This window comes from Rhinolophus sinicus, linkage group LG16 (assembly GCF_036562045.2).
Source record: "Rhinolophus sinicus isolate RSC01 linkage group LG16, ASM3656204v1, whole genome shotgun sequence".
NCBI classification, from domain to species: Eukaryota; Metazoa; Chordata; class Mammalia; order Chiroptera; family Rhinolophidae; genus Rhinolophus; species Rhinolophus sinicus.
In genome coordinates, this window is record NC_133765.1 from 19,509,554 (window position 1) to 19,532,592 (window position 23,039).

At 54.8% G+C, this 23,039-nt stretch overlaps 1 protein-coding gene across 6 annotated transcripts; it reads left to right on the forward strand.

Annotated features, from left to right (window-relative positions):
- The first annotated feature begins 4,060 nt into the window (after positions 1 to 4,060).
- PATZ1 (POZ/BTB and AT hook containing zinc finger 1) lies at positions 4,061 to 22,434 on the forward strand. Of its 6 annotated transcripts, none has more exons than XM_019754287.2 (5): positions 4,061 to 5,657; positions 7,078 to 7,141; positions 13,357 to 13,528; positions 19,301 to 19,438; positions 20,915 to 22,434. In XM_019754287.2, exons 1-5 carry the CDS (start codon positions 4,387 to 4,389, stop codon positions 21,331 to 21,333), a joined length of 2,064 nt encoding a protein of 687 aa, XP_019609846.1. In that variant the 5' UTR covers positions 4,061 to 4,386; the 3' UTR covers positions 21,334 to 22,434. The 6 variants fall into 6 exon arrangements, with proteins under 6 accessions (XP_019609846.1, XP_019609847.1, XP_019609850.1 ...); XM_019754288.2 differs by having other exon boundaries at positions 20,918 to 22,434; XM_019754291.2 differs by having other exon boundaries at positions 19,366 to 19,438; positions 20,915 to 21,091.
- The last annotated feature ends 605 nt before the right edge of the window (positions 22,435 to 23,039 follow it).

Genomic DNA, 23,039 nt, shown 5'->3' on the forward strand with positions numbered 1-23,039 from the left:
CCTCCCCTAGGCTGTGGGCTCCTTGAGGGCATGGTCCAGGGTCTAGCTTGTTCACTGCAGTATCCCTACCATCTAGAACAAAAAACAAAAAAACCTGTTGCTTAGTAGGTGCTCAATAAATACGGATCTAGCAATCGAATAACCTTGACAGTTCCACTTAGCCTGGGAGACAAGGATGCTCTCAGTTCACTGTCCAGCTGGTGCATTGCCAAAACGGAGGTGTGTGGTTTCCATGACAACAGAAGAGAGCCAGCCAGGCCAGCAGCAGGAGACACACACAGGGATTGTGAGCTCTGCATCTTTTCAAGGTGTAGCCTGGAAATTGGGAAAATGGCGGTGGGCTCTTTCAGTAAGTGTTGAGGGAAAAGAAGGAACTTCATAAACATGGTTAATTCAGTTGTTCACTGGACAGGTTTGTCAAATGAATCAATAAATGCTCAGGCAGGCAGTTCGGATCTTTGAAGGTGGATGGGAGGTTTTAGTGGATGGAAGGCCAGGAACTCAGGAAAGTTTGTTTCTATTCTGGACCCTGCTGTGTGACCTTGGACAAATTATTTAATCTCTCTGGGCCTCAGCATGTTCATTCATAAAATGGGAAGTTTAACTAGCTCTAAATTTACTTATGAAAAGACCTGTGTAGTAGGAATGTAAAATGGTATAGCTGCTGTGGAAAACAGTTTGGTGGCTCCCCAAAAAGTTAAACATAGAATTATCACACAACTCAGCAATTCCACTTGTAGGTATATGCCCAAGAGAACTGAAAACAGGTACTTAAACAAATACTTGTACTCAAACGTTCATAGCAGCGCTATTCACAACAGCCAAAAGGCCATGAATGGATGAAGAAAAGGTATTATATACATACAATGAAATTCAACCATAAAAGACGTGAACTACTGAAAAAATTATGCTAAGTGAAAGAAGCCAGACTCAAAAGTTCAAATATTATACGATTCCATTTATATTAAATATCTAGAGCAGGTAAATCCACAGAGAAGGAATGCAGACTGGCAGTTGCCAGGGGTTGGAGGAAGAGGGTTGTAGGGAGTACCTGCCTAGTTGGTACAAAATTTTCTTTTGGGGTAATGAAAATGTTTTGGAACTTGATAGACGTATGGCTTACACCACTGTGAATGTAATACATGCTACTGAATTACACACTAAAATAGTTCAATTTTATGTGAATTTCACCTTAATCACACACAAAAATCGTGTGTCCTGCAAGTAAGCCTTACAGACTGAAGTTACAGAATGAAACCCTGAGAGCCTAAGAGATGGGCAAGGCTTGACGGTCAAGTTAAGAAGTTGAGAGATCATCACAGACCTCCAACACAGTTACACTGCCAAGGTGACACGCAGCCGGGGTCAGAACTAGAATCTGGATTTTTCTCTGGCCACTCACTCAAGCTCCCTGAGCCTCAGGCTTTCTACCTGCAAAATGGGGCTGGTGCATCTTCTGTTTTTCTCAGAGCACTGTGGATGGGGGTCCTGAGAGCACTCTGTGAACCCATCTTTATAGGGTGAACCCTCTGGGATGAATCTAGTCACAGCACCATTTTCTAAGCACAGCAGACTGAGAGCCAGTTTCTGTTTCACGTGGAGCCACTGAGGGGTTTCAGAAGCCACTAGTAAGGCAGGGGCACACGGGTTAACTGGTTGGATTCCTGGCTCTACCACTGTGTGGCCTTGGCCAAGTCACTCATTTCGGTTTCTTCAGTGGTAGAATGGGAATGGCTGTATCTATCTTGAAGATGTGTATATACCTTAGGCACTCAATAATCAGATTTCTTTCTTCTTTCTTTGTGGCTGCTCCCAGCAGCACTCTGGAACACAAAAAAATTGGCGGTTCCAGAGTCTGCCCAAGAATCTCTGAGCTCTAGTTCAGGGAGGTTAAGGCACTAGCTCGAAGTGACACAGCTAGTTTGGGCTTAGAACACAGGTAGCCTGGCTGCGAGTCCAGGAAACTTTACTGAAGCCTCTAAATATCATTTGTTCTCTCCAAAACGTACTACACCCTAGAAAGGGTAGACGTGTGTAAGGAAAAAGACCCAGCTCAGGATTAAGTGCTGTGCAGACATGATCTTTGAAGCCTCATCATTTCATGAAACAGGTGCTGCTGTCCCGTGTACATATCAGGAAAACTGTAACCGAGAGGCTCAGAGAGGCCAACTGACTGGCACCAGAACAAACAGAGAGCAGAGCTCTCGAATTCGAACTCGGGTCCTCCCGCGGCGCCACGCGTGGAACCCTTCCAGGCTCGCATGGCTTGGTACAGGGAAGGCGCGCGGCGGTGGGAATCTCGAGTGGGGAGTTGGAAGCCAGGCCCGTTCATTTGCATGCTAATACCCAGAATGCTCACCACCCCCACCCCCCGCCGCCGCCGCTTCTCTTAATGGAAGCGCTCAGTTTGGAACCGTGGAAAGTTTGGAACACATACTTCGCTCCCTCTGCAACTGTGGGAACTTCCCGCCCGCACACGCGGTGCCTGCAGCCCGTGGCTTCAAGTCGGGCTGCCCGACAGCGGTCGCCAGCGCTTCCCCCGCAGGAGGACCTGGGTGTCCAACCCGCGCGCAGTAGCATCCCCGGGCCAGCCATGGACAAAGCGCCCAGGCCTGCCCACGGGGTCCATGGCCCGAGCGCTTGGCGACTCGCTGGGCTGCGGGCGCTGGGGATGTTCCCAGCCTGAGGAGGCCGAAGGGCGCTCTTCAGACCCTCCAGTACCCTCACTTCCCTGGGGGTTGCTGGGGTGCGCGTGGATCCCTGCTTCTGTCCATCGCCCTTGACTCTATGCTGTCGCCTCCCAGAGCAGTTGACTTTCCGCTCCCCGGGGCACAAAGCTGGGCGTGTGGCGGTTTGGGGAGAGGCTGGACGATGGCCTCATCTCCCCAGCTCTCTAGGGCGCGCAGCCCCTTCGGTTCGGTCGGTGCGCTGTTTGCAGAAGCAGCTCCGGAGGTTCGGCCTGCCCCCAGCTAGGACCCCGGGCTCTCTCTGGGGTTGGGAGCGGGAAGGCGGTCGGCAGGCGACTTCTGGGGATTTCGCGCATCAAAGGGGAGCTCCGAAGGGTAGCCGACACCCGCTTCACTTACTGGCGCACGTCGCAGACTGGAACTGGGGGCCCAGATCTGCACCTCTAGGTCCCCTTCCCCCCGCCCCGTCCGCTCGCCGCCACTCTCGGCGGGGAGGGAGGGGCAGTGGGAGCTGGTTTGCTGGCCTGGCGCTTCGTTTGCATTGGTCCGGGGGGGCTGAGACTGCAGCCCCCGGCCCCGCGGGCGGGGTGGGAAGGCGGGGGCCGGACGGGGGCTCAGCTGCGCTAGCATTGGCGGAGCTGGGGAATGGGGAGGGGGGGCAGGAAGCCGGGGGAGTGGAGCTGCGGGGGGGTTGTATAAATAGGGAAGGGGGGACGTGCATCCTCGGCTGGGTGAGGGGGGGGCGCTCGGCACAAAGAAAGTGGAAAGTTTGTAGCGTGGGGCGGCCCGGGCCAGGGATCCGGGTGCGCACGTGCAGGGCCGGGGGCGCCGGGAGCCCCCCACACCAAGCTTGCCGTTTCTTTTTTTTTCTCCTGCAAGCGAGAGGGGGGGTGTTGTTGGTATCGCCCCCTCCTTCTCCTCCCCCCAGGGGTGAAAGTGCAAGAGGAAGTGCAGCCGCTGCCATCTTTCCTCCGCTCCGAACACACGGAGCCCGGGGCCGCAGCGCCGCCGCTCCGCTGCTGCTTTCGCCCGGCCCGGGGAAGGGCCCACTCTGCCGCCGCCGCCGCCCGCCCGCTCCAGCCTTCGCTGCCTCCACCGCCCGCCAGGCTCCGGGACCCGGCCCGCGCTGCTGCCCCAGTGCGCGCCCAGCCGCCGCCGCCGCCTTCGCCTTTTGTTTCCTCCGCTCCGGCGCCCCCGCCCCGGCTCGCGCTTTGCAGGGGACGCAGCGCGCGCCCCCAGCGGGCCCGGGAGAAGCCGCGGCGCGCGCGCGCGCCTGCGCGGCTGACTCCTCCTACTCCGCGCGCGCGCGCGCGCGCGTCCCTCTTGGCTGCGCGCCGGCGCCGCCTGGCGGGCGGGAGGGGAGGTGGCAGGCGCGTTTGCTGGAGGGGCGCACCTCTTTGCTCTGTTACCCCCCCGAGGTAGACCGAGAAGGAGAGGCGGGCGGGCGGAGACGAGAGAGGAGCGCGCGATCTAGCAGGGGTAGGGGCCGCTATGCGGGGGGTGGTGCGCCCTGCAGTCTAGACAGTCCGATCCGGGCAGGGGGCGTGTGCGTTCGGCACACCTGCGAGACTACAGAGCCCCGGGTCGGCACGTGTGGGGAGTGTAGACACGTCCGCTGCGCCCGTCTTGTAGCCGCCTAGGGGAAGAGAGGGGGGCGGGCAAGTGCCGCGGCCCGGTTTGTGGGGAGGGGGCGGCGGCCATGGAGCGGGTGAACGACGCTTCCTGCGGCCCGTCGGGCTGCTACACCTACCAGGTGAGCCGGCACAGCACCGAGATGCTGCACAACCTGAACCAGCAGCGCAAAAACGGCGGGCGCTTCTGCGACGTGCTCCTGCGGGTGGGTGACGAGAGCTTCCCAGCACACCGCGCCGTGCTGGCCGCCTGCAGCGAGTACTTTGAGTCGGTGTTCAGCGCCCAGTTGGGCGACGGCGGAGCTGCGGACGGGGGTCCCGCTGACGTGGGTGGCGCGGCGGCGGCTCCGGGCGGCGGGGCTGGGGGCAGCCGGGAGCTGGAGATGCATACTATCAGCTCTAAGGTGTTCGGGGACATCCTGGACTTCGCCTATACTTCTCGCATCGTGGTTCGCCTGGAGAGCTTCCCTGAGCTCATGACGGCCGCCAAGTTCCTTCTGATGAGGTCGGTCATTGAGATCTGCCAGGAAGTCATCAAACAGTCCAATGTGCAGATCCTGGTGCCCCCTGCCCGGGCTGACATCATGCTATTTCGTCCCCCTGGGACCTCGGACTTGGGTTTCCCTTTGGACATGACCAACGGGGCAGCCTTGGCAGCCAACAGCAATGGCATTGCAGGCAGCATGCAGCCCGAGGAGGAGGCAGCTCGGGCAGCTGGTGCAGCCATTGCAAGCCAAGCTTCCCTGCCTGTGTTACCTGGGGTGGACCGCTTGCCCATGGTGGCTGGACCCCTGTCCCCCCAACTGCTGACTTCCCCATTCCCCAATGTGGCATCCAGTGCCCCTCCCCTGACTGGCAAGCGAGGCCGAGGACGCCCAAGGAAGGCAAACCTGCTGGACTCAATGTTCGGGTCCCCAGGGGGCCTGAGGGAAGCAGGCATCCTTCCATGTGGCCTCTGTGGGAAAGTGTTCACTGATGCCAACCGGCTCCGCCAGCACGAGGCCCAGCATGGTGTCACCAGCCTCCAGCTGGGTTACATCGACCTTCCTCCTCCCAGGCTGGGTGAGAATGGGCTACCCATCTCTGAGGACCCCGATGGCCCCCGAAAGAGGAGCCGGACCAGGAAGCAGGTGGCATGTGAGATCTGCGGCAAGATCTTTCGTGACGTGTACCATCTCAATCGGCACAAGCTTTCCCACTCGGGGGAGAAGCCCTATTCCTGCCCTGTGTGTGGGCTTCGGTTCAAGAGAAAAGATCGCATGTCCTACCATGTGCGGTCCCACGACGGGTCTGTGGGCAAGCCCTACATCTGCCAGAGCTGTGGGAAAGGCTTCTCCAGGTGAGGAATGGTACCCCCACCCCATGACCTGTCCTATTCCTGGCTCATGAGAAAACTTGCAAAGATGTGGGCATGTGGGACTTGTGGGGGTCACTTGACCTTATAGAGCCATGACAGCTTTGGGGAGTGTTTTAACAGCCCTGTTTTTGAGATGGTATGGCCAAGAAGCTGCTTTCTCTTCCCTTAGGGAAGTTCTCTGGCACTAGGCGAGCCCTACTGTCTCTCTTCCTAGGGGCTTGGTGGGAAGGGGCCGGATTCCTCAGGCCACAGCCACCGGGCCTCACCATTCTTCTCCCTGGGCTCCCTTTGTGTTTCCGGCACCAGGCGTGGGGCCCCCTCTGGGGGCGGGAGGCTGGGCTTCTCCAGCGACTTTCTCCGCTTGAATGGCTGCCGAGGGAGGGACTGAAACAGAAACAAGTGCATCTGGGACTCCTTACGCTCCTGTGCCACCAAATCCCCCAGCATAGAGCACCGGCAATCATAGATCAGTAGATTCCAGCTTTGCCCCTCACAGCCCCCTGGGATTACAGGGCACAGAGTTGGGCACCCAGAGTCTCTTCCTAACACTGAAATCTTTGATCAGCTTTGACCTGGGGGCTCCAGAGCCTAACTGAACCCACAGGTCCCTTTGATGTTCTCAGGACAGAAAGGAAGAAGGAGGGGACAGGATACCTTTTTAGATTCACTTTTTAGTGAGCCTGAAAGGGAACTGAGGACTTGTCTGTGAGCAGAGGGTTGTTTTGTTTCTCTTAAGAGAATATCCAGAATAACAGCCTGGTTTTCACTTGCCTGGATACTGAAGACCTTGTGTGTGGAACCTAGGGATGGAGAACTCCCTCAGAGAGGCCCCAACCAGGAACCAGTCTTACCGGTCAGGCAGCCCCTGCCCACCTGCTCTGGCTGGCATCTGGCTTACCAGCCCAGCTGGGGACTTAAGGCTCCATCCCTTGGCCTCTGGGGACTGAATTCCATCCGGGTGGCATTCATTGGCTGCCACGGTGGGAGAGGCTGGGGGAGGGGAATACTGAGTTTCTAAGGGGCTTTAGTCTGGACAATGAATCACACATACCCCCTCCCGGAAAGGCTGCCGCAAGGCAGCCCTGTCTCATTCTAAAGCCACCTCCTCGGGTCCTAGAAATCATTGAGTTTCTGGTGGGGGGAGGCGGGTAGGCAAGATCAGAGACAAACGCTCACTTCCCTTCCCCTCTAGAGAAAACCAGGGCACAGAGGCCTGGGCCTGTGGAACCCGAGCTGGGTGGTGACTGTGTCTTTGTCATGCTGGGGGGGAAGGGGGGAGCAAGTCCTCTCCAGCAGTGTGTGTGCTCCGGTGCGCTCGAGTGTGGGTGGGGGTGCTGGCCAAGTGTGTGGCCCGTTTTTTGAGGTCACATTTTAAAGTCTGTCTTGGTTCTCTCTTTTCCAGGCCTGATCACTTGAACGGACATATCAAGCAGGTGCACACTTCTGAGCGGCCTCACAAGTGTCAGGTAGGGGTCGGGCCAGGGCATAGATGGGCTGAAAGAGATTGCTGCTGTTTTCACAGCCCAGCCAGGAGCCAGCTGATGTGTGTGCTGGGCTGGCTGACTGACCACCGCTTTGCACACCTCCCCCTCTGTCCCTCCACCCTCCGGTCTGCTCTTCTCCTTTGTTCTTCCCCCTGGCCCCCTTCCCCCCACTGCTGATGTCCCCTCCTTCCTGGTTGCTGGGTCCTGGTTCCCACCCTGTTTCCATCTTTGCTCTGTTGCTTGGCTTTCCTCTCCTGGTGTTAGCCAGCTCCTTGGATGGTGGGCCACATTGCACAACTGTTGTCCTGGGGGCACTGTCACCCCACTGGGCCCAGCTTCTGGTTCTCAGCAGTTTGCAGGGGCCACTGTGGGGAGGGAAGGGTTTGTAAAGGGCTCCTAGTGGTCCAGCCAACACCTCTTCTCCTTGCCTGCCAGGCAGCCTGACCCAAGTTGGAGCTCCTTTTGGGTCCCCTAAGGTTAGGGCACAGGCAGGAGGGGGTGACGGGTGGGTGGCCTCATCTTAGAGCACTGGCAGCTGTTTAACCCTCCTGAGCCATGTGTGCAAGTAGTCAGGGCTTCTGAGGACTGGAGAGCAAGTGGCTTCCTCTCCTGTGAGCTCTTTGTGTAGCAGGTAGGGAAGGCTGGGCAAGATTCTCCCCCTTGGTTTGTCTGCTTGAACAGTATCTGGGGCCCTGTGGCACCCAGAAAATTGAGTTTCCTCTCCTGGCCACTAAGCATTCCTGTGTGGATGGAAAACACGCCTCTCTCTTCTCCTTGGTTACCTCCCCTCTCCCGTGCCAAGTTCCCGCCATCTGAGAGGGAGCCAGAGTTGTGGGATGCTTATGACAAACTCTGGTAGGGTGACCTGCTTCTCTTTATCCTGTTGGTGGCAAGGAGAGAGGGTTCAGGGAAACCTGTAGAGAGAGATGGACATGTTGTAGGTAGGGCACAGAGCCCCCAGGGGCTAAGCGTGGATGGTGTTCATGTATGCCAGGCTAGGTGGCCTCCCCCGAGGACGATGACCCAGGGGTGGGTCTGCTGGGATCCATCTGTGCCTCGCTGCCTTCTCTCTCTCTGTCTCTGGTTCTCTCATCACAGAGCACATTCTGACTCTCCCAGGTAGTGTGCTGAGCAGCCTGGCAGAGTAGGCGGAGCGCAGAGGGCAGTGGGGGCGTGCCCGGTGGCCTGGGGGGGTAACCTGCACTCTCTGCCCTTTTTCCAGGTGTGGGTTGGGAGCAGCAGCGGCCTGCCGCCCCTGGAATCTCTTCCTAGCGACCTGCCATCATGGGACTTTGCCCAGCCTGCTTTGTGGAGGTCGTCCCATTCGGTTCCTGACACCGCCTTTTCCCTTTCTCTAAAAAAATCATTCCCAGCCCTCGAAAACCTGGGCCCAGCACACTCCAGCAACACTCTCTTCTGCCCAGCCCCACCGGGATATCTGAGGCAGGGCTGGACTGCCCCAGAGGGCAGCCGAGCCTTTCCCCAGTGGCCTGTAGGCTAGCCTGGCCTCCCTGAGAGGGTTTTCTGTGGAGGAGAAGGGAGTGGCGGTTGTTCTGAGACCCTTCCTTTTGGGAGAAGCCAACAGAGTGTTCCCACCCCCCATGCCCGGCTCCTACCTGGGTGACCTGGAGTCTTTCCCAGCTCAGGGACCCCAGATGGTGATAGCAAGAAGCTCCTTTCTGGGTCCCCCTGCAGCCTCCAGGTTTCCTTCTGGGCTCTCTTGCCTTTTTTACCCCCCTTTACTAGATGGTACCCCTGGGTGTCTATCTTTGCCTGGGTGATTTTGGAGGTTGGTGCTTTCCTGGGAACTAAGCCACTGGCTTCTACGCTTCCCCTCCCCTGGCATCACCTCCCCTAAGGCACACGGTTTCTAGAATGGGGCCTGGCCACCCCTCCCCCCACCCTGGCATTGAATGCCCCTCCAGAGAAGACTGGTACAACTCCAGCTAGGTCAACCCACACTGCCCTCTTCCCTTCCCATTCAGACAGGTCCTGCTTTCATTTCTGGCTAGTGAATTAGACTTTTGTGTTTTTGAGGTTTATTAGTAGGTCTGCTCAGGAACTAGACTAACCAGTAGCTGTATATTGGGTCATCCCAGTATATGGCTTTGGGGGCAGATAAAGCAGATGTAGACCGCCCTCGGATCCCGGTGGTGTGCCCTTTCGCCCCCGCAGGCTCCGCGGGGGTAACAGGAGTGATGATAAAAGTTTTCATTCTAACATTTGAGGCTTTGTGTGTTTTGTCCTTGGTCTGTGTCATAACACTGACGTCATTGTCCGTCGGTGTACGAGCCCGCTGCTCCCCTGCCCCTCCAACACGCATTCTCACAGACCTGCTGGCCCCACTTCCAGCCCCATAGCCAGAATTCCTCTAAGGAGGACCCAGCAGGTGAAGACTGCTGGCTCTCAGGCGTGGGGCTGGCCAGCCAGGTGTGCCCGGGCTTGGTTAACTCGCAGGGGCCTCTGCTTTGCATGGTGTGTATTCTGAAAGCCTCAGAGGTGAAGAGACGGCTCTCTGGGAGTCGGTTCCTTGGGTCCCTGGCAGAGTTGGGTATGGGCTGTCCCTCTCGGCCCCTCCTGATGCCACAGAGCACAAAAGGGGCCAGTTAACCGAGACTGGTGCCACAGCTTAAGTAAAAAGGCCATCGGATGTTGAGGCATGAAGCCTCGGGCTTGGCAGTGACACACAAATCTCCTCTGGGCTTGGCCTGTGTGTACCTTAACTGGTGCAGATGGGTCTGTGAGGAGTGCCCTGGGCTGGGACATTTCCCCCTTGGGGAGCTCAGCCTAAAGCTGAGAGGCTAGAACAGCTGAGACCTCTCCCATTGCTTCCAGCGGCCCCACCTCTTGGGCTAGTTGGGGTGGCTTGGGCTGGAGGGATAGCTTGTTAGAGAAGGAATGAATGGGAGGTGGGAATAAGGGAGCTGACACCCTCAAGAAGAAGAAGGGGGCCAGCAAGGCCCAGGGCACGGGGCCTCCATCATTGCCTTTAGACTTTTCCAGGGCTGTGGAAAAGGCTGCTTAAGATACACCCTGAGGCTGCCAGACCTAAAAGGCCACCAAAGGTCAGGTGTGCCTGATACCATTGGGTCCCATTCCTGAGCTGCTCAACCCTTGGGAAGAAAAGCTTTAGGAAGTCTTGGATGGGGAGAAACTGGTGGGGGAGGGAAGGGAGCATGACTGGGTCTCAGTGTTGAGTGGTGATGAGCGCAGAATCCCCACGCTCAGGGTGGCTGGGCCGGGACCGGCAGGTCTGCCGAACAGTAGGCTGCGTGGGCAGGGTGGCCACTCCGAGCACCATCGGCAATCCCATCACGCTACTGCTGGCTCACTCTTGTTCCGTCAAGGTCTCTGGCTTCTCCCTGTCTCCCAGAAGGGAAGTGCCTCTCCCGAGTGGCCCCAGCATGGAGGTTCTAGGTGTCCCCTTGTTTGAGATCTGTCTCTCCCTCAGCCGCTCTTCTATGTCCCTTCTCTACTGGGTCATGTGACCAGGCTTTTTATGTCCTGTGTTTTCTGAACTTCTGGCAGCTCTAGACTGAAACTCGTACTTTCCCAATTCCCCCAGAAAAACCTTGGGGATTCGGCTACGAAGGGTCAACTCTGGCACAGAGAAGCCAACCATCACTTCAGCTTTGCTTTGTAACACTGAAAGTTTTTGTTGTGTTTGTGGGTTCTCCTTCCCCCCCACCCCCCGCAGCAGATTTACATTCCTAATTATGTTTACTGAGGCTAAAGTTAGCTTTCATTCCTTGAGAGAGAATCAATGGAGGACTCGGGTGGGGGAAGTCAGCCTGGCCTGGGATTTTAATTTTGCTTAGCTAATCCCTCAAATGGTAACCCACTTGTGGATAATTGAGATTTGGCTGTCCATTATCTTTAGGTAGCAAAGTATGACAGGCAATACTTTAAAAGGATAGATCCCAAAAGAAGGTTGGCAAGAGAAACAAGGCATCTCTTTCAAATCCCTCTAGTGGGCCTTCTCCCAGGGACCACAGAAGGCAGAATCCTGAATGTGTGCTTTCAGCCGCATTTTCTCACACCTGGTCCGTTTGGTTCCTTTGAGTTCTGAGCCATAGATCACACTGCCTCTCATCATTGGAGGGGTGGTCCTCTGGTCACGGGCTGGCAAAGTCAGCTCTTGACCGTGGACAAATTGACAGGTGCCACCTCTCTCTCCTGAGGGTGTTTACGGCAGCCCTTGCTCTGGTTCACAGGCCGGTGGGCGATGTGGACGATTCAGACTTTCCCCCCTCACTGTGGCCTATAATTGGGCCATGAGGTCCCAGACTGAGGCGGGCCCACCTGTGGTGCTCCACGAGCATCCGCTGCGCCATCAGGCTCTCTGAGTCACCTAAGTACTCGAGAGTTGTCATCTCTCCCCGTCAGGGCAGTCCTGGCTACCAAGTACACGGTGTTAAAAAGTATCAGCACCTTGCACTCACTAGAAGCGAACTCTACTGAGTCTGGAGATGGTAAGAGCACAGGCTCAGGGGCTGCTGGCTCACAGGCCCAGCTGTAAATCAGAAAAGACAGAAAGCCCAGGGTAGCCAGGAGGATTGGTAGGTAATGGCCTGGCAGTGGTAGGACTGCTGCTTTCTCTCGTAGCTGAGTCATGTGCTTTGGGCACTTTCTAAACTTAGCTGCCTCATTTGTCAAATGAATGAACTCAATATATAAAACAGATAAAATCAGTATTTCATTAGTATAAATTTTCTATTCAAATTTGTAACATTTACTTGCAAGCTAATGACTGAGAAGAGCAAGGCCGGTCCTCACAACATTTGGGATTGGGGTAGCAACAGTGGCATTCTCTGCGTCCACTGTATTGCAGTAGTGCGTGCATTTGGTTCTTGCTTTTGATTGTACAGTAAGGAGATAGAAAAGTGTGTGTGGTGACAGTGTTCAGATACTTACCTTGAGGTCTCGAGTTCGCAGGATATGCTTCTGTTAGACATGGCAGGAGCAGCTCCGTTGTAGCAAGTGAACAGGGAGGCAGGTGTTCAGTGGGTTAACGTGCGATCTGCCGTGCACGTCAAGGTGAACATTGCTTTCTCTTGCAGTTCTAAAGCTGTGAAACACACAGAGAAATGAGGCAAGCTGGACTAAAAGCCCTGAAACACTTCCATAGAACCAAACTTGCTTGAGAGTCACCAGATTGATGTCTCCTGAGGGCTTTCCTGACGTCCCGTGACCTCCAAGGCGGGGATGCCTGTGCAGGCCCCAGCTGAGGAAGGGACGCTGCGGGGAGATCCGGGACAGAGACTGAGTCAGGTCCCCAGGTGCGGCCGGTGCCTGGGGCTGCCCTCCCAGGTGCTGGTGCTGACATTCAGGACCTGTGTCATCTGCCCTTGGGGCCTGGCTGTGAGTTGGTGCTCACAGCACAGCTTTCTGTGACCACACTTTCTGGAAGGTGGTAACACATCCTGCCTGGGAGGGCTGCTGCCAGGATGGACTGCATCAGATAAGTGCCTCTGAAAGGCCAAGCACGGTGTCTGCCTGGCCTAGAAGGAGTGCTCAGTCAATGCAGGGTAGTATCACCTTGCTTGTTATTACTAGCACTTCCCTACGTAACATCTCACAAACGCTCCTGAAGCCTCTGCTCATTCTCACGGTAGCAGAATTGACGCTATCATGTTAGGAGTTGCTTTTTCAATATAAACTCATGAGATTATAGAGTAATCTCTGTGCTTTGTCCTGCCTTTCCTTTCCATTTCCCTGTGGCCAAGACTAATGTCACTTTTGAATAAAGTGAATAAATTGAATTCTTTGTATGAAGCAACGAGGGGAAACCCGGGATGGAGATCAGGAAGACGGGTCTGTTCAGATGCCAGTAACTCGTCTGTCAATTTACTGATTGTCGATGCAACTGCAGTCAATGCTTCATGTTACAAATGAACAAATGCCAGACCCTCATTTTGGATAGGAGCATGGAACTCAGTGTGCCATGTTCTAGGCATGTGTGGTAGCCATTTGGAACCAATAATTCCCACTCAGGTAACCCATGAGGCGCCGTCATGGGAAATAAGAGCCGCTACTCGACAGGCTGGGGAGGAAGCCGGGATCACATTCGGAAGCTCTCTCTATACAGGGAGTCTAGTGTGTTGGCCAGAAATGGTTTTGTTCCATGGTGTGCTTGGTAGTGAGGCAGGTGTGCAATGCCAGCTTCCACCTCATCCTGTTTGCCTTTCTGCCCACAGACCTGCAATGCTTCTTTCGCCACCCGAGACCGGCTGCGCTCCCACCTGGCCTGTCATGAAGACAAGGTGCCCTGCCAGGTGTGTGGGAAGTACTTGCGGGCAGCGTACATGGCAGACCACCTGAAGAAGCATAGCGAGGGGCCCAGCAACTTCTGCAGCATCTGTAACCGAGGTAATCTCCCTGCTGTTTCCTCGCTCCCAGAGGATGGGCCTGAGCCTGTGTGGGAGGCCGTGGGGTGTCTTAACCACCCTCCCTCAGACTCCGTTCTTTGCTCAGGCGGCCCTCCCTTCCCACTGAATGGTAAACACCTTCATCGCCCAGCTAGCTGCTTGCCACCCCTTCCTTCCCAAGAAATTTGGGGTGCTTGGAATGGGAGTTCCCGGGAGATCAACAAGTGGGAACAGAAGGAGAGAGTGTTGTTTCCAAGCTTGGGCCCATCATGCATCTGCTGCTCAGGTGGCAGGATGGATGCCTCTGTCGATACCACTGAAATCTGGATGTTGATGGGAGAGTCATTGGGCCCCAAGAAGTGGGAGAAAGAGGGGTCCTGCCTGAGAGCTTTTGCTGGCTGATTCACTGGCATGTGAAGGAGGTTGAGTCTGGAGATGGATAAAAGGCGGAAACTTTCTAGCACAAATGATCGGCAAAGAGCACAAACCCAGGCAGACTGTGGCCTTGATGAGAGAGGAAAGTGGAAGGTGTTCTAGGCAGGGCAGCGTGCTTGCGGCTGAGGTCGGCCTAGGTGGCGTCTGGCTCTAGGCCCTGGTGTTGTGTTGGATGAAGTCAGGCCTGTCCTGTCCCTGAGCTTCTGCCAGGGCTTGTTGGCTGTTGGAAGGGCTGAGGTTTGTGTTTTGCAAGCATCGTGTCAGTGGAGGAGGCCTGTGCGGTGTCTGTGCTGAAGGCAGTCGGGGCAGCTGTGTGTGGTGGGTGTGAAGACGCTTCTGCATGGTGCGCTTGCTTTGGCCAGGTGTGGACACTGCTGGAAGTCCTATCTCCTGGGACACTCTTGTCCCAATGCTTCTGGAAGTCTTGGGTGTGACTTAGTGGATTGAGTACTGAACCAGGAGACAGGCGACCTAGGGTTTAATTCCGGCCCCTCCCACCTCACCCTGCTATGTGACTTTGGGCTCTCCCTTCCCCTCTGTAAACCTCAGTTTCCTCATCTTTTAAACGGGGTTAAGAACACCCCCTTGCCCACCTCACAGGGTTGTTGTGAGGATCCCGGCCGACAAGGTAGAGGAAAGTTAACTGAACCCCACATGGTGCTGCACATTCGGGAGGCCCCATCCTCATACTTGGAACAGTTAGAAAAGACCTGGCTCTCTGGTTTGGACCAGGCGCGGCTTCCCTGCCGGCCGTGGCTGGAACCTTTGGGTACCTGTGCTGTGTCTACGTGCCCTGAGGTCACTGGTGGAGGGACACTGCTGAGTAGCTGGGTGTTCTTGGTGCCCTAAAGCTGGGTCCCTCCCTGGGACTGCACACCTGGGGTTTGCCTTGAAGGCTGCAGGATGTCACTGTTTGTAGCATCGGGAAACCTGCTGGGAAAATGGGGAGGTGGTAATAAAAGCTGCTTACGTGTCTGTCCTGTTTTGACCTGTCAGTAGAGCCCTTTCTGGCGGGAGCCTCCCCCAGGTAGTGAGAAGTGGGACTGTGTGTACAGGGAGCTCTCAGGCTGTGGCTGACCATCTTGACCGTGGCTGCCTCAGCTCTAGAAAAAGTTTCTTGTCTTGTTTCATCCTAACCTGGCTTCCTGACAGCACCCCCAATAACGCTAAACATGCTGCAACATGCCATCCTCAGGCATTACATCAAGTTTTCCAGGTTGAAGTTCTCAGCCTGAGAACTGAGTTCAGAGACCAGCGGCGGGACCCAGTGAGCGTGGAGAAGGATGCTAATGAGGAAACCCAGAAAGCCTAGCCCAGATTGCGGAGTGGGGCAAGAACTGGCGGGAGACCCAGGGCCATAGCCTATGGGGGGCGCAGCCTGCGAGGAAAGAAGAGCTGAGAGCAGCAGGGAACAGCAGGGAAAGTCGACCCAGTTACGAGACAGCTGATGTGGCAAAGCCAACAACTGTTGTACGTCAGGATTTCTTTCTCCTGGGGCTGGTCAAGAGGAGTTGGGCGGCAGCCACAGGCTACATGAATGGGATGGGGGCACCAGAAGAGGAAAAGCAGAGGCCACCTTTTCTCAGAAAAGCCAAGAGTAGATCTGGATCACAGGCTAAACAGCTTTGGGTCCCAAAGCGAGAACGGGAAGTCCCATTCCTCCAAGAAGATAAAAGAGGGCTCTGGTCCAACCCACCTTGGGTACTCAGAAGGAAGAGAAAACAATTTCAGTTTTTATCGGAAGAGAAGGAGCAGGATTCTACTTCTGGATTCATTTCTTGGACAGAAATAGGAAGAGACTTCTCCCGGAAAAAAACAAGCAAAAGCAAAGAGGAAGGCAATTTTTCCAGGAAGAGGATAAAGACGTCAAAGACACTGAGACCAGAATCAGCATGCAGACAGCTCTGGGTCATCCTCCAGGTCCTGCCGGCTACCACGGCTGTGAAGACAGGACGAGCTGCGCAAAAAAAATGAACGTTCCTATCTCTCTACAAGGGTTTGAGTAAAGGCTAATGTCAGCCAGCTGGTCAAGACAGTTGAGGTTCGATTAGGTGAATTTCCCAGTGCCCTCTGAGGTCCTTCAGTCCCAACAATTCTTAAGGGGTCAACTTACCTACCTAGGGATCTGCCTTTTTCAGCCTTTGCCACACAAAAGACTCTTGTCTGTGAAGAATGGGAAAGTGTGCTCTAGCCCCACACTTGAGACAGATGACCTTGTCTTTGTCCTAGAGACATATCAGGATGTGGGGCAGACCTTCTGGAGAGGAAGATAATATGCAGCGGCAGGAGTATGACGGGGAGAAAAGCTTGTGCTCTCATTTTCAAGTGGAGGAAATCAGTTAAGTTGCTCAGTGGGAAGGAAAGAAGGACCTGGTAGATCACCATGATTGTCCTCCTTTCTTTTAAAATTTCTGTAGCAGGTTCTTTGTATACATGCATATGTACCGGTCTGAGGAAGAGGCACAGTTTATTGGGAATCTGCCTTTGACAGAGACAATATCTGGTCTCAAACGTCATTTCTTAAAAGGTAGAGGAAGTCTTCTCCCCAGTCAGAGGTGGGCGTACAAGTTGTCATCAGTGCCAGTCATGGGTGCAGACAGCCTGCCATCCCCCCAGCCTGAGCTGACAAAAACCGACTTAGTGCCTCCCTCTGGCATTGCCCCGTTGGGCATGGCCCCACCAAGGTTTGGACAAGGAGAAAGCAGTCCCTGACCCCTGTGTGGATGGGGAACTTGCAAAAGGAGGATTTGCTTCTGGAGTGCAAAATGCAGCACAGCAAACAAGAAAATGCAACGGGAGGAGCAGTTAGCCTTTTGGTAATAAATTCTTCGTCTCCGGAGTGCGAGGGAGGGTGGCTTGTTGGCTCTAGTGGAGTCACATGTGTGCTCAGCGTCTCCATCATTCTGGTGCCTGGATCAAGCGGCCTCTTTGATTCTTGGTTAGTCAGTGGTGAATGGGCAGGTGAGTTCAGAAGTCCAACTAAATATTTCTGACTTTAAAGATGTGTTCTCAGAAACTCAGTTTCTGTTTTATCCCAACACTTGGCTGCTGAGTTGCTCTCTGTTTAAATTGTGGGTTTAAAGTAGCAGCTGTGGGTCCACTCCTCCCACCCAGCCATGTGGTTTTGCTATAGATAGTACAGTCTGCAGCTGGGTAAAGTCAAGAGGACCCAGCCATGTGTTTTTCAGACTGTTTTTCAGGAAAAAGCAGCAAGTTTTCATTGAGCATCTGCTGTATTCCCCTGGTATGCCTCTTCCCACAGGGAGTAACTATAACAATTCCTGGTGCTCCGTCCCGCCTTGCCCATCCCCTTTGACTGCAGTGGGCCTGCCTGAGTACACCTGACCACTCAGAGGCCCTGCAAGAGATTCAAAAACAAAGGAAAAAATTCCCTTCTAAAGTGGCACCATCATATCATCAGAAAGTCCTGGTACCATATGCTGGTTGTCGGGGCCACAGCAACGAGCAGGGCTAAGATCCTTTTTCCTGCTTACAGCCTCTCTCTGAGGCTCTGAGGAATGTTTGTACAGGACCCTCTTAAGCCAGTCTGTCCCCTATGATTGGGCCCAGGCAGACCCCTTGGTCCCAGCACAGGACAACTCGCTCTACCAGGCAGCACAGGACACCAGCATGTGGTCCAAGCAGGTCTGTGAAGTAACTGTGTCAGGAAAGGAAGGAAAATCCACTCAGTGCCCCCATTTCCTCCAGAACCACCAAGCGCTGCCATCAACGGAGTATTTGTTAAATAAACTTCCCACAGGTCAGCCCTTATCTGCTCACAGCTTCCAATCTAATAGAAGAGAAATACAGGAGTGTAAATGGTGATAACAAAACCTATTACAAAAATCCAAGGGACGTTTTAGGGCCAGGGCCAAGACACAGGAACCATTCGAGAGTTTGCCCAGTGGTTAAGGAGCACGTGGTGGCACCAGGTCCTGGGGTCAGAGTCCAGGTCCTGCCATTTAGCAGCTGTACACATGACTGCCAGCTCCTTAACCTCACCAAGCGTCTTATTTTGGTCACCTGTAAAATAGGTATAATCATTCCCAGCTCACAGGGTGGCCGGGGAATACCACAGGATAACACAGGCAGTGCACTGGGCCCCGGCACACGACCACCCCTTGCTGACCGTGGACCTTTACTATAGTTCCAGCAGCATTCCAAAGCCCAGGCCAATTCCGACTTTCTAACACAAGTCTTCTGCAGACATTACACAGCGCTCTGCAGCCTCTGACCTGTTCGTAGTGGATCCCACTGTTATCCTATAACTGTCATTTCAAAAGGCAATGAAAGAACCTGAGAATGTATCAGCCAGATCTGGAGTGGATTAAAGGGGCATCATCAGGGCCTGGCATTCCAACTAGGCCTTGTGCTAAAAAACTGCAGTTCCTGGGAAGGCACTTTCTGATACCTGACCATCATGGGGTGCGAGGACACCCTTCTTCCTGCGAGACCCGTCAGCATCCTTTGACCGGCCGACCCGGTCCCATGTCCTCAGACTTGTGGCTGGTGTGGAAGTTGGCCCAAGATCTCTTCCCAGCCTGAGATACGACACGGCTCAGAATGACCGGAGCGTCTGGGTTGGGCTGGAGCAGCTCCAAGATGGCTGGACGGCCCCTCCCCCAAAATAAGGACAAAGTTCATCCCTGTTTCCTCCGATGGATGCTGCAAAACAACCAAAAAGACCACCATGAATAAGAGATGACTGCGCCTCTTTAACATAACTTCCTATTTTTGCTGCTCTTCAAAAGGTCTAAACCGTTACTAAATCCAGTTACGTATTCTGAAGGTGAGAAAGTTAGCAAAACAGAACATGTCCTAACAGAAGAAGGGGGACTCCTGGAGGCATTCCTTTGGGATTTCATCCTGTCTCCATCTGGTTTGTTGTGCAGTTTACCGTTACAAGTGTTAGCAGGCCTTCTGCTGGCTGGTGGTCCGTGGCGGCCCTGGAGCCCCATATACTTTTCTCACTACATTTCTAGCTGTGGTCCCTGCAGCTGACCTGCGGCAGTGGGACATCCCCTCAAACCACTTGTTAGTGATGTGCCAAGCAAGCCTAGAGGCGTTTGGCGGAGCAGGGTCTCCGACTGTCCAGCCGGGGCCTCCACGGCAGCCTTGCACTGGGCTCTGCAGAGAAGCCGAATCGAGGACACTGTCACCCTCCATCCTGAGCCAGGTGGCTCCCATGGCTGCAGCCGTTTCTGAGCCAAGGAGGGGCCCCTTCTAGGTGCAGCTGACCTGGGCATGCTAGCCAGAGCGGCCAGAGGAGAGGCGTGGGGGAAGCAGACAGGTATCTCTGTGCTGGCCGCGGGATCTCATCTCCTTTTGTCTTGTTTAGGTTTCTCCTCTGCCTCCTACTTAAAGGTCCATGTTAAAACCCACCACGGTGTTCCCCTTCCCCAGGTCTCCAGGCACCCGGAGCCCATACCGAATGGGGGAGCAGCGTTCCACTGCGCCAGGACCTATGGCAACAAAGGCAAGCGACCCCTTGCTCTGCACTTTGCTTCTCTGCGCAGACTGTGTTGTGGGGGCGCTGGGCCGGGCGTGGGGAGGCGGGAAGGCTGCCGGCTTGCTGGCCGCCTCGAGGAGGCTCGGAGATCTGAGTGGCAGTGGCCTCCAGGACAAAAGTCACAGTAGGTATCTCACTCCAGGGCAGTGAGTGAGGCTTTAGGGCACTGCCGTGATCCAGCCCCCCGCCTCCTCTTCGCCAGCCCTCCTCCCTTGCTCCTGGCCAGTCCCCGCTGTCTGGAGCCCTGCAGGGATGCCCCAGGCCCAGGGTAGGAAGAGGAGCCTGCATGATGAGTCACCTTGGGCTTGTCTGTTGCCTGTGGCTCTTTAAGGGTGGTGCGGAGCTGTGGCTGAATGCTTTCCTCTCCTTTGACCCTGCAGGGCAGGGGGAGCCAAAGGCTGGCTCCCCCCTTGATAGGGGTGACTGGTTGCTGTGAGTGGCCCTTTCCAGAGGGCCTCTGGCTGCGTTTGTGAGATGCATGGCGCTCAGTGAGCTACCTGGCTGCCTCTGACTTGGAGAAGGTTTGGAGAAGGTTTGCATAGAGCTTCGTAAGCCCCACCTTCACTTGTTGATTCAGAGTGTTCTGCGGTATTTCAAGTCGTTGTTGCCTTGGGGATGAGGCCAGGGGCTTGGTGGATGGCAGAGATGGCATGCTCCACGCTCCCATCACAGACCTCCCTTCCTGGCATGGCTCTCTGAACCCAGGCAGGAAGCTGCTGGTCGGTGGAGGACCGCAGGTGGACTGGGCAGGCAGAGCAGTGAGGGTTGTCTCAAGGCCCAGCTTGTCTTGGGTCCTGCGTGTGGCAGCCAGACGACTGGGTTGTTCAAAGTTGCTTTTAATCTCTGTGCTTTAGCCACTCGGCCTGGGAAGGGTTTTTGCAGAAGGAAGGTGGTGAGGAAGGATTTGTGTTTGCAGCATTGGGAAGAGGATGCACTTCTGTCTCAGCCATCGGTGGGGTCTGCTGGGTTGAGGACCCGGCTGCTCTGGTTCTGCCTTGCTAGGGTGCAGCTAGTCTGGTGCAGAGGTGAGGCCGTTGCCATACCTGCTTGGCATCACGAGAACAGCTGTTTTTCCCTTCAGAGGCACCCAAGAGAATGCCTAGGAGTTGGGGGTGTTTGAGTTATTCTGGACAGAAGCAGTGGAGGTCCCCTCTTTGCACCCCCTTCCTGGAAGCAGGCTGAGATGGCGATGAGCGGTACCTGCACACCTGCATGAAGAGGCCGCGGCAGGGAGGCTGTCAGCCCCAGGGCCCTGCTGCCTCACCCCCGTAGGTATGCCAGGCTCCCAAACTGACCAGCTGAACCTCCGTGGGTTCTGCCAGGGCAGTGGCTGGCCACTAGCTGCCCTCCACAGGCCTGTGAGCTGGCCCCTCATGACCCCTCCAGGAAGGGTCATCTCCAAAGCCTGGCCTCATCTCTCTTCTGTGTTTTCTTTTCTCCTAGAAGGCCAGAAATGCTCACATCAGGATCCGATTGAGAGCTCCGACTCCTACGGTGACCTTTCGGACGCCAGCGACCTGAAGACGCCGGAGAAGCAGAGCACCAATGGCTCCTTCTCCTGCGACATGGCAGTCCCCAAAAACAAAATGGAGTCTGACGGGGAGAAGAAGTACCCTTGCCCCGAATGTGGGAGCTTCTTCCGCTCCAAGTCCTACTTGAACAAACACATCCAGAAGGTGCATGTCCGGGCTCTCGGGGGCCCCCTGGGGGACCTGGGCCCTGCCCTCGGCTCACCTTTCTCTCCCCAGCAGAACATGTCTCTCCTTGAGTCCTTTGGGTTTCAGATTGTTCAGTCGGCGTTTGCGTCATCTTTAGTAGATCCTGAGGTTGACCAGCAGCCCATGGGGCCTGAGGGGAAGTGAGGCAGATGCTGTGTCCCCACGGAAACGGCCATCCGGGGACTGCTGAGAAATGCTGTGAACGCGGAGGGAAGTGATGTATTTGGGTTCTGTAGCTGAGAGATTTTTATTCGTTTTTAACTCCCCACCCCCCAACCTTATCACCCCATCCCTCTCCACCACCCGTTCCCCCAAAGGTCTTTAGAAATAGATTCTCATCTGATGCTCTGCAGAAATATCTGCAAGACCCGTTTGGGGCAAGGGCAGGAAACACTACATAGGCCTCCGAGGCAACACCAGTCCCGGTTTCGCTAATGGGCAGAAGCGGGAATTCCTGGTGCTTATTTCTTAGTGACCCCCATCCCAGACCCACACCTGACAGCATTCTGGGACCTCAGTGATTGGGTCCCCTCGTACTTCTCTAATCCCTCATTCCCCTTTCTCATATTCCTCAAAAGAAACCACAGTAGGGTCCCCACCCACTTACACAACGCCGATGCCCAACTGTTTAAGGAAGCTGGAAGCCTGTAGCATCCCATGGACCATGGGGTGAGTGTCCTCTGAGAGCCCGCTAAGTTTGACCCTTGACCTGGAGGGCCCAGACCTTTCTGAGCCCTGTTTGGAGGCTAGCATTTTGCTACTAAGGGCAAGCTTAGCTACTGAGGATACCCCCACCCCAAATTCCAGTTCTTATGTGATTTTAACCATTCAACTTGCTGTTGGGTTTTAATTCTCTAATTATTATTATTATTGTTGTTATTATTTTTTAGGACCAGTTGTAGTGAATTGCTACTGAAAGCTATCCCAGGTGATACAGAGCTCTTTGTAAACCGCAGTCACAAGTTAGGGTTAGTATTAAACTTTGTTTAGATGTACCATAATTAACTTGGCTAGTTGATTGTTTGAAGTCTATGGAAGAAATAGTTTTATGCAAAATTTTAAAAAATGCCAGTCTGGTCAGGGAGGTAGGGGTTTTCAGTGCTGTTGGGAGCCAGCAAGGCAGGAGAGCTGGCAGGTGGGGACATTGTGTACCTCGGTTGTGTCACACATGAGCAAGCCTAGGTTGACCTCGTGATGTGAATTGATCTGATCAGACTGTATTAAAAACGTTAGTACGTTACTCTACCTGTTCCCCTGAGTCCGGTTTTTCAGCTGCGGGGGTCTGTGGCACCCAGAGGGTAGGCAGTGTACGCCCTTGCACCTGGGGATGGGATCCCAGAAGACCTATCTTTCTCTTCATTGCACCAGTTCCACTGGGATTCACAGGTAGATGGTCCCACTGAAGACTCAGCTGCCAGCATTCACCCATTTGTTCAACAAATATTCACTCTTTGTTGTCTTCTGCTGTGTGCCAGGCCCAGCGTCTGACTCTGGGGATACAGTGGTGAAAGAACACCCTTGTGGAGCTTAATGGGAGAGAGACAATTAACAAGTAAGCAGCTTTAACCTGAGGTCAGATAATGAGAAGTCCAAGAAGGAAAACTGGGCAAAGTAGGAACAGTAACAGAGGGCGGGTGAGTGGGGTGTCTAGGAAGGTGAGAGGCAGAGGGGTGGGACTCTGGGAGAGAAGATCTACAGTTAGAGCGGACCGGCTGGGTCCTAGGGAGGGACCGGCAGGCTGCAAATCCTCATGGCCAACGGGCTCTAAGGAGCTCAACAACTTGAATCACCCCAACCCTTTGTTACCTATGGGGTAAGTAAAGGTTGTTGCACCCTTCACTGGTGAATGC

Bases quoted from the DNA above. Each gene is read 5' to 3' on its own strand.
- PATZ1 (XM_019754287.2), top strand. From the start codon at position 4,387: ATGGAGCGGGTGAACGACGCTTCCTGCGGCCCGTCGGGCTGCTACACC. The intron at 7,142-13,356 runs GTAGGGGTCGGG...TTCTGCCCACAG, and splicing joins AGCGGCCTCACAAGTGTCAG to ACCTGCAATGCTTCTTTCGC. The intron at 19,439-20,914 runs GCAAGCGACCCC...CTTTTCTCCTAG, and splicing joins CAGGACCTATGGCAACAAAG to AAGGCCAGAAATGCTCACAT.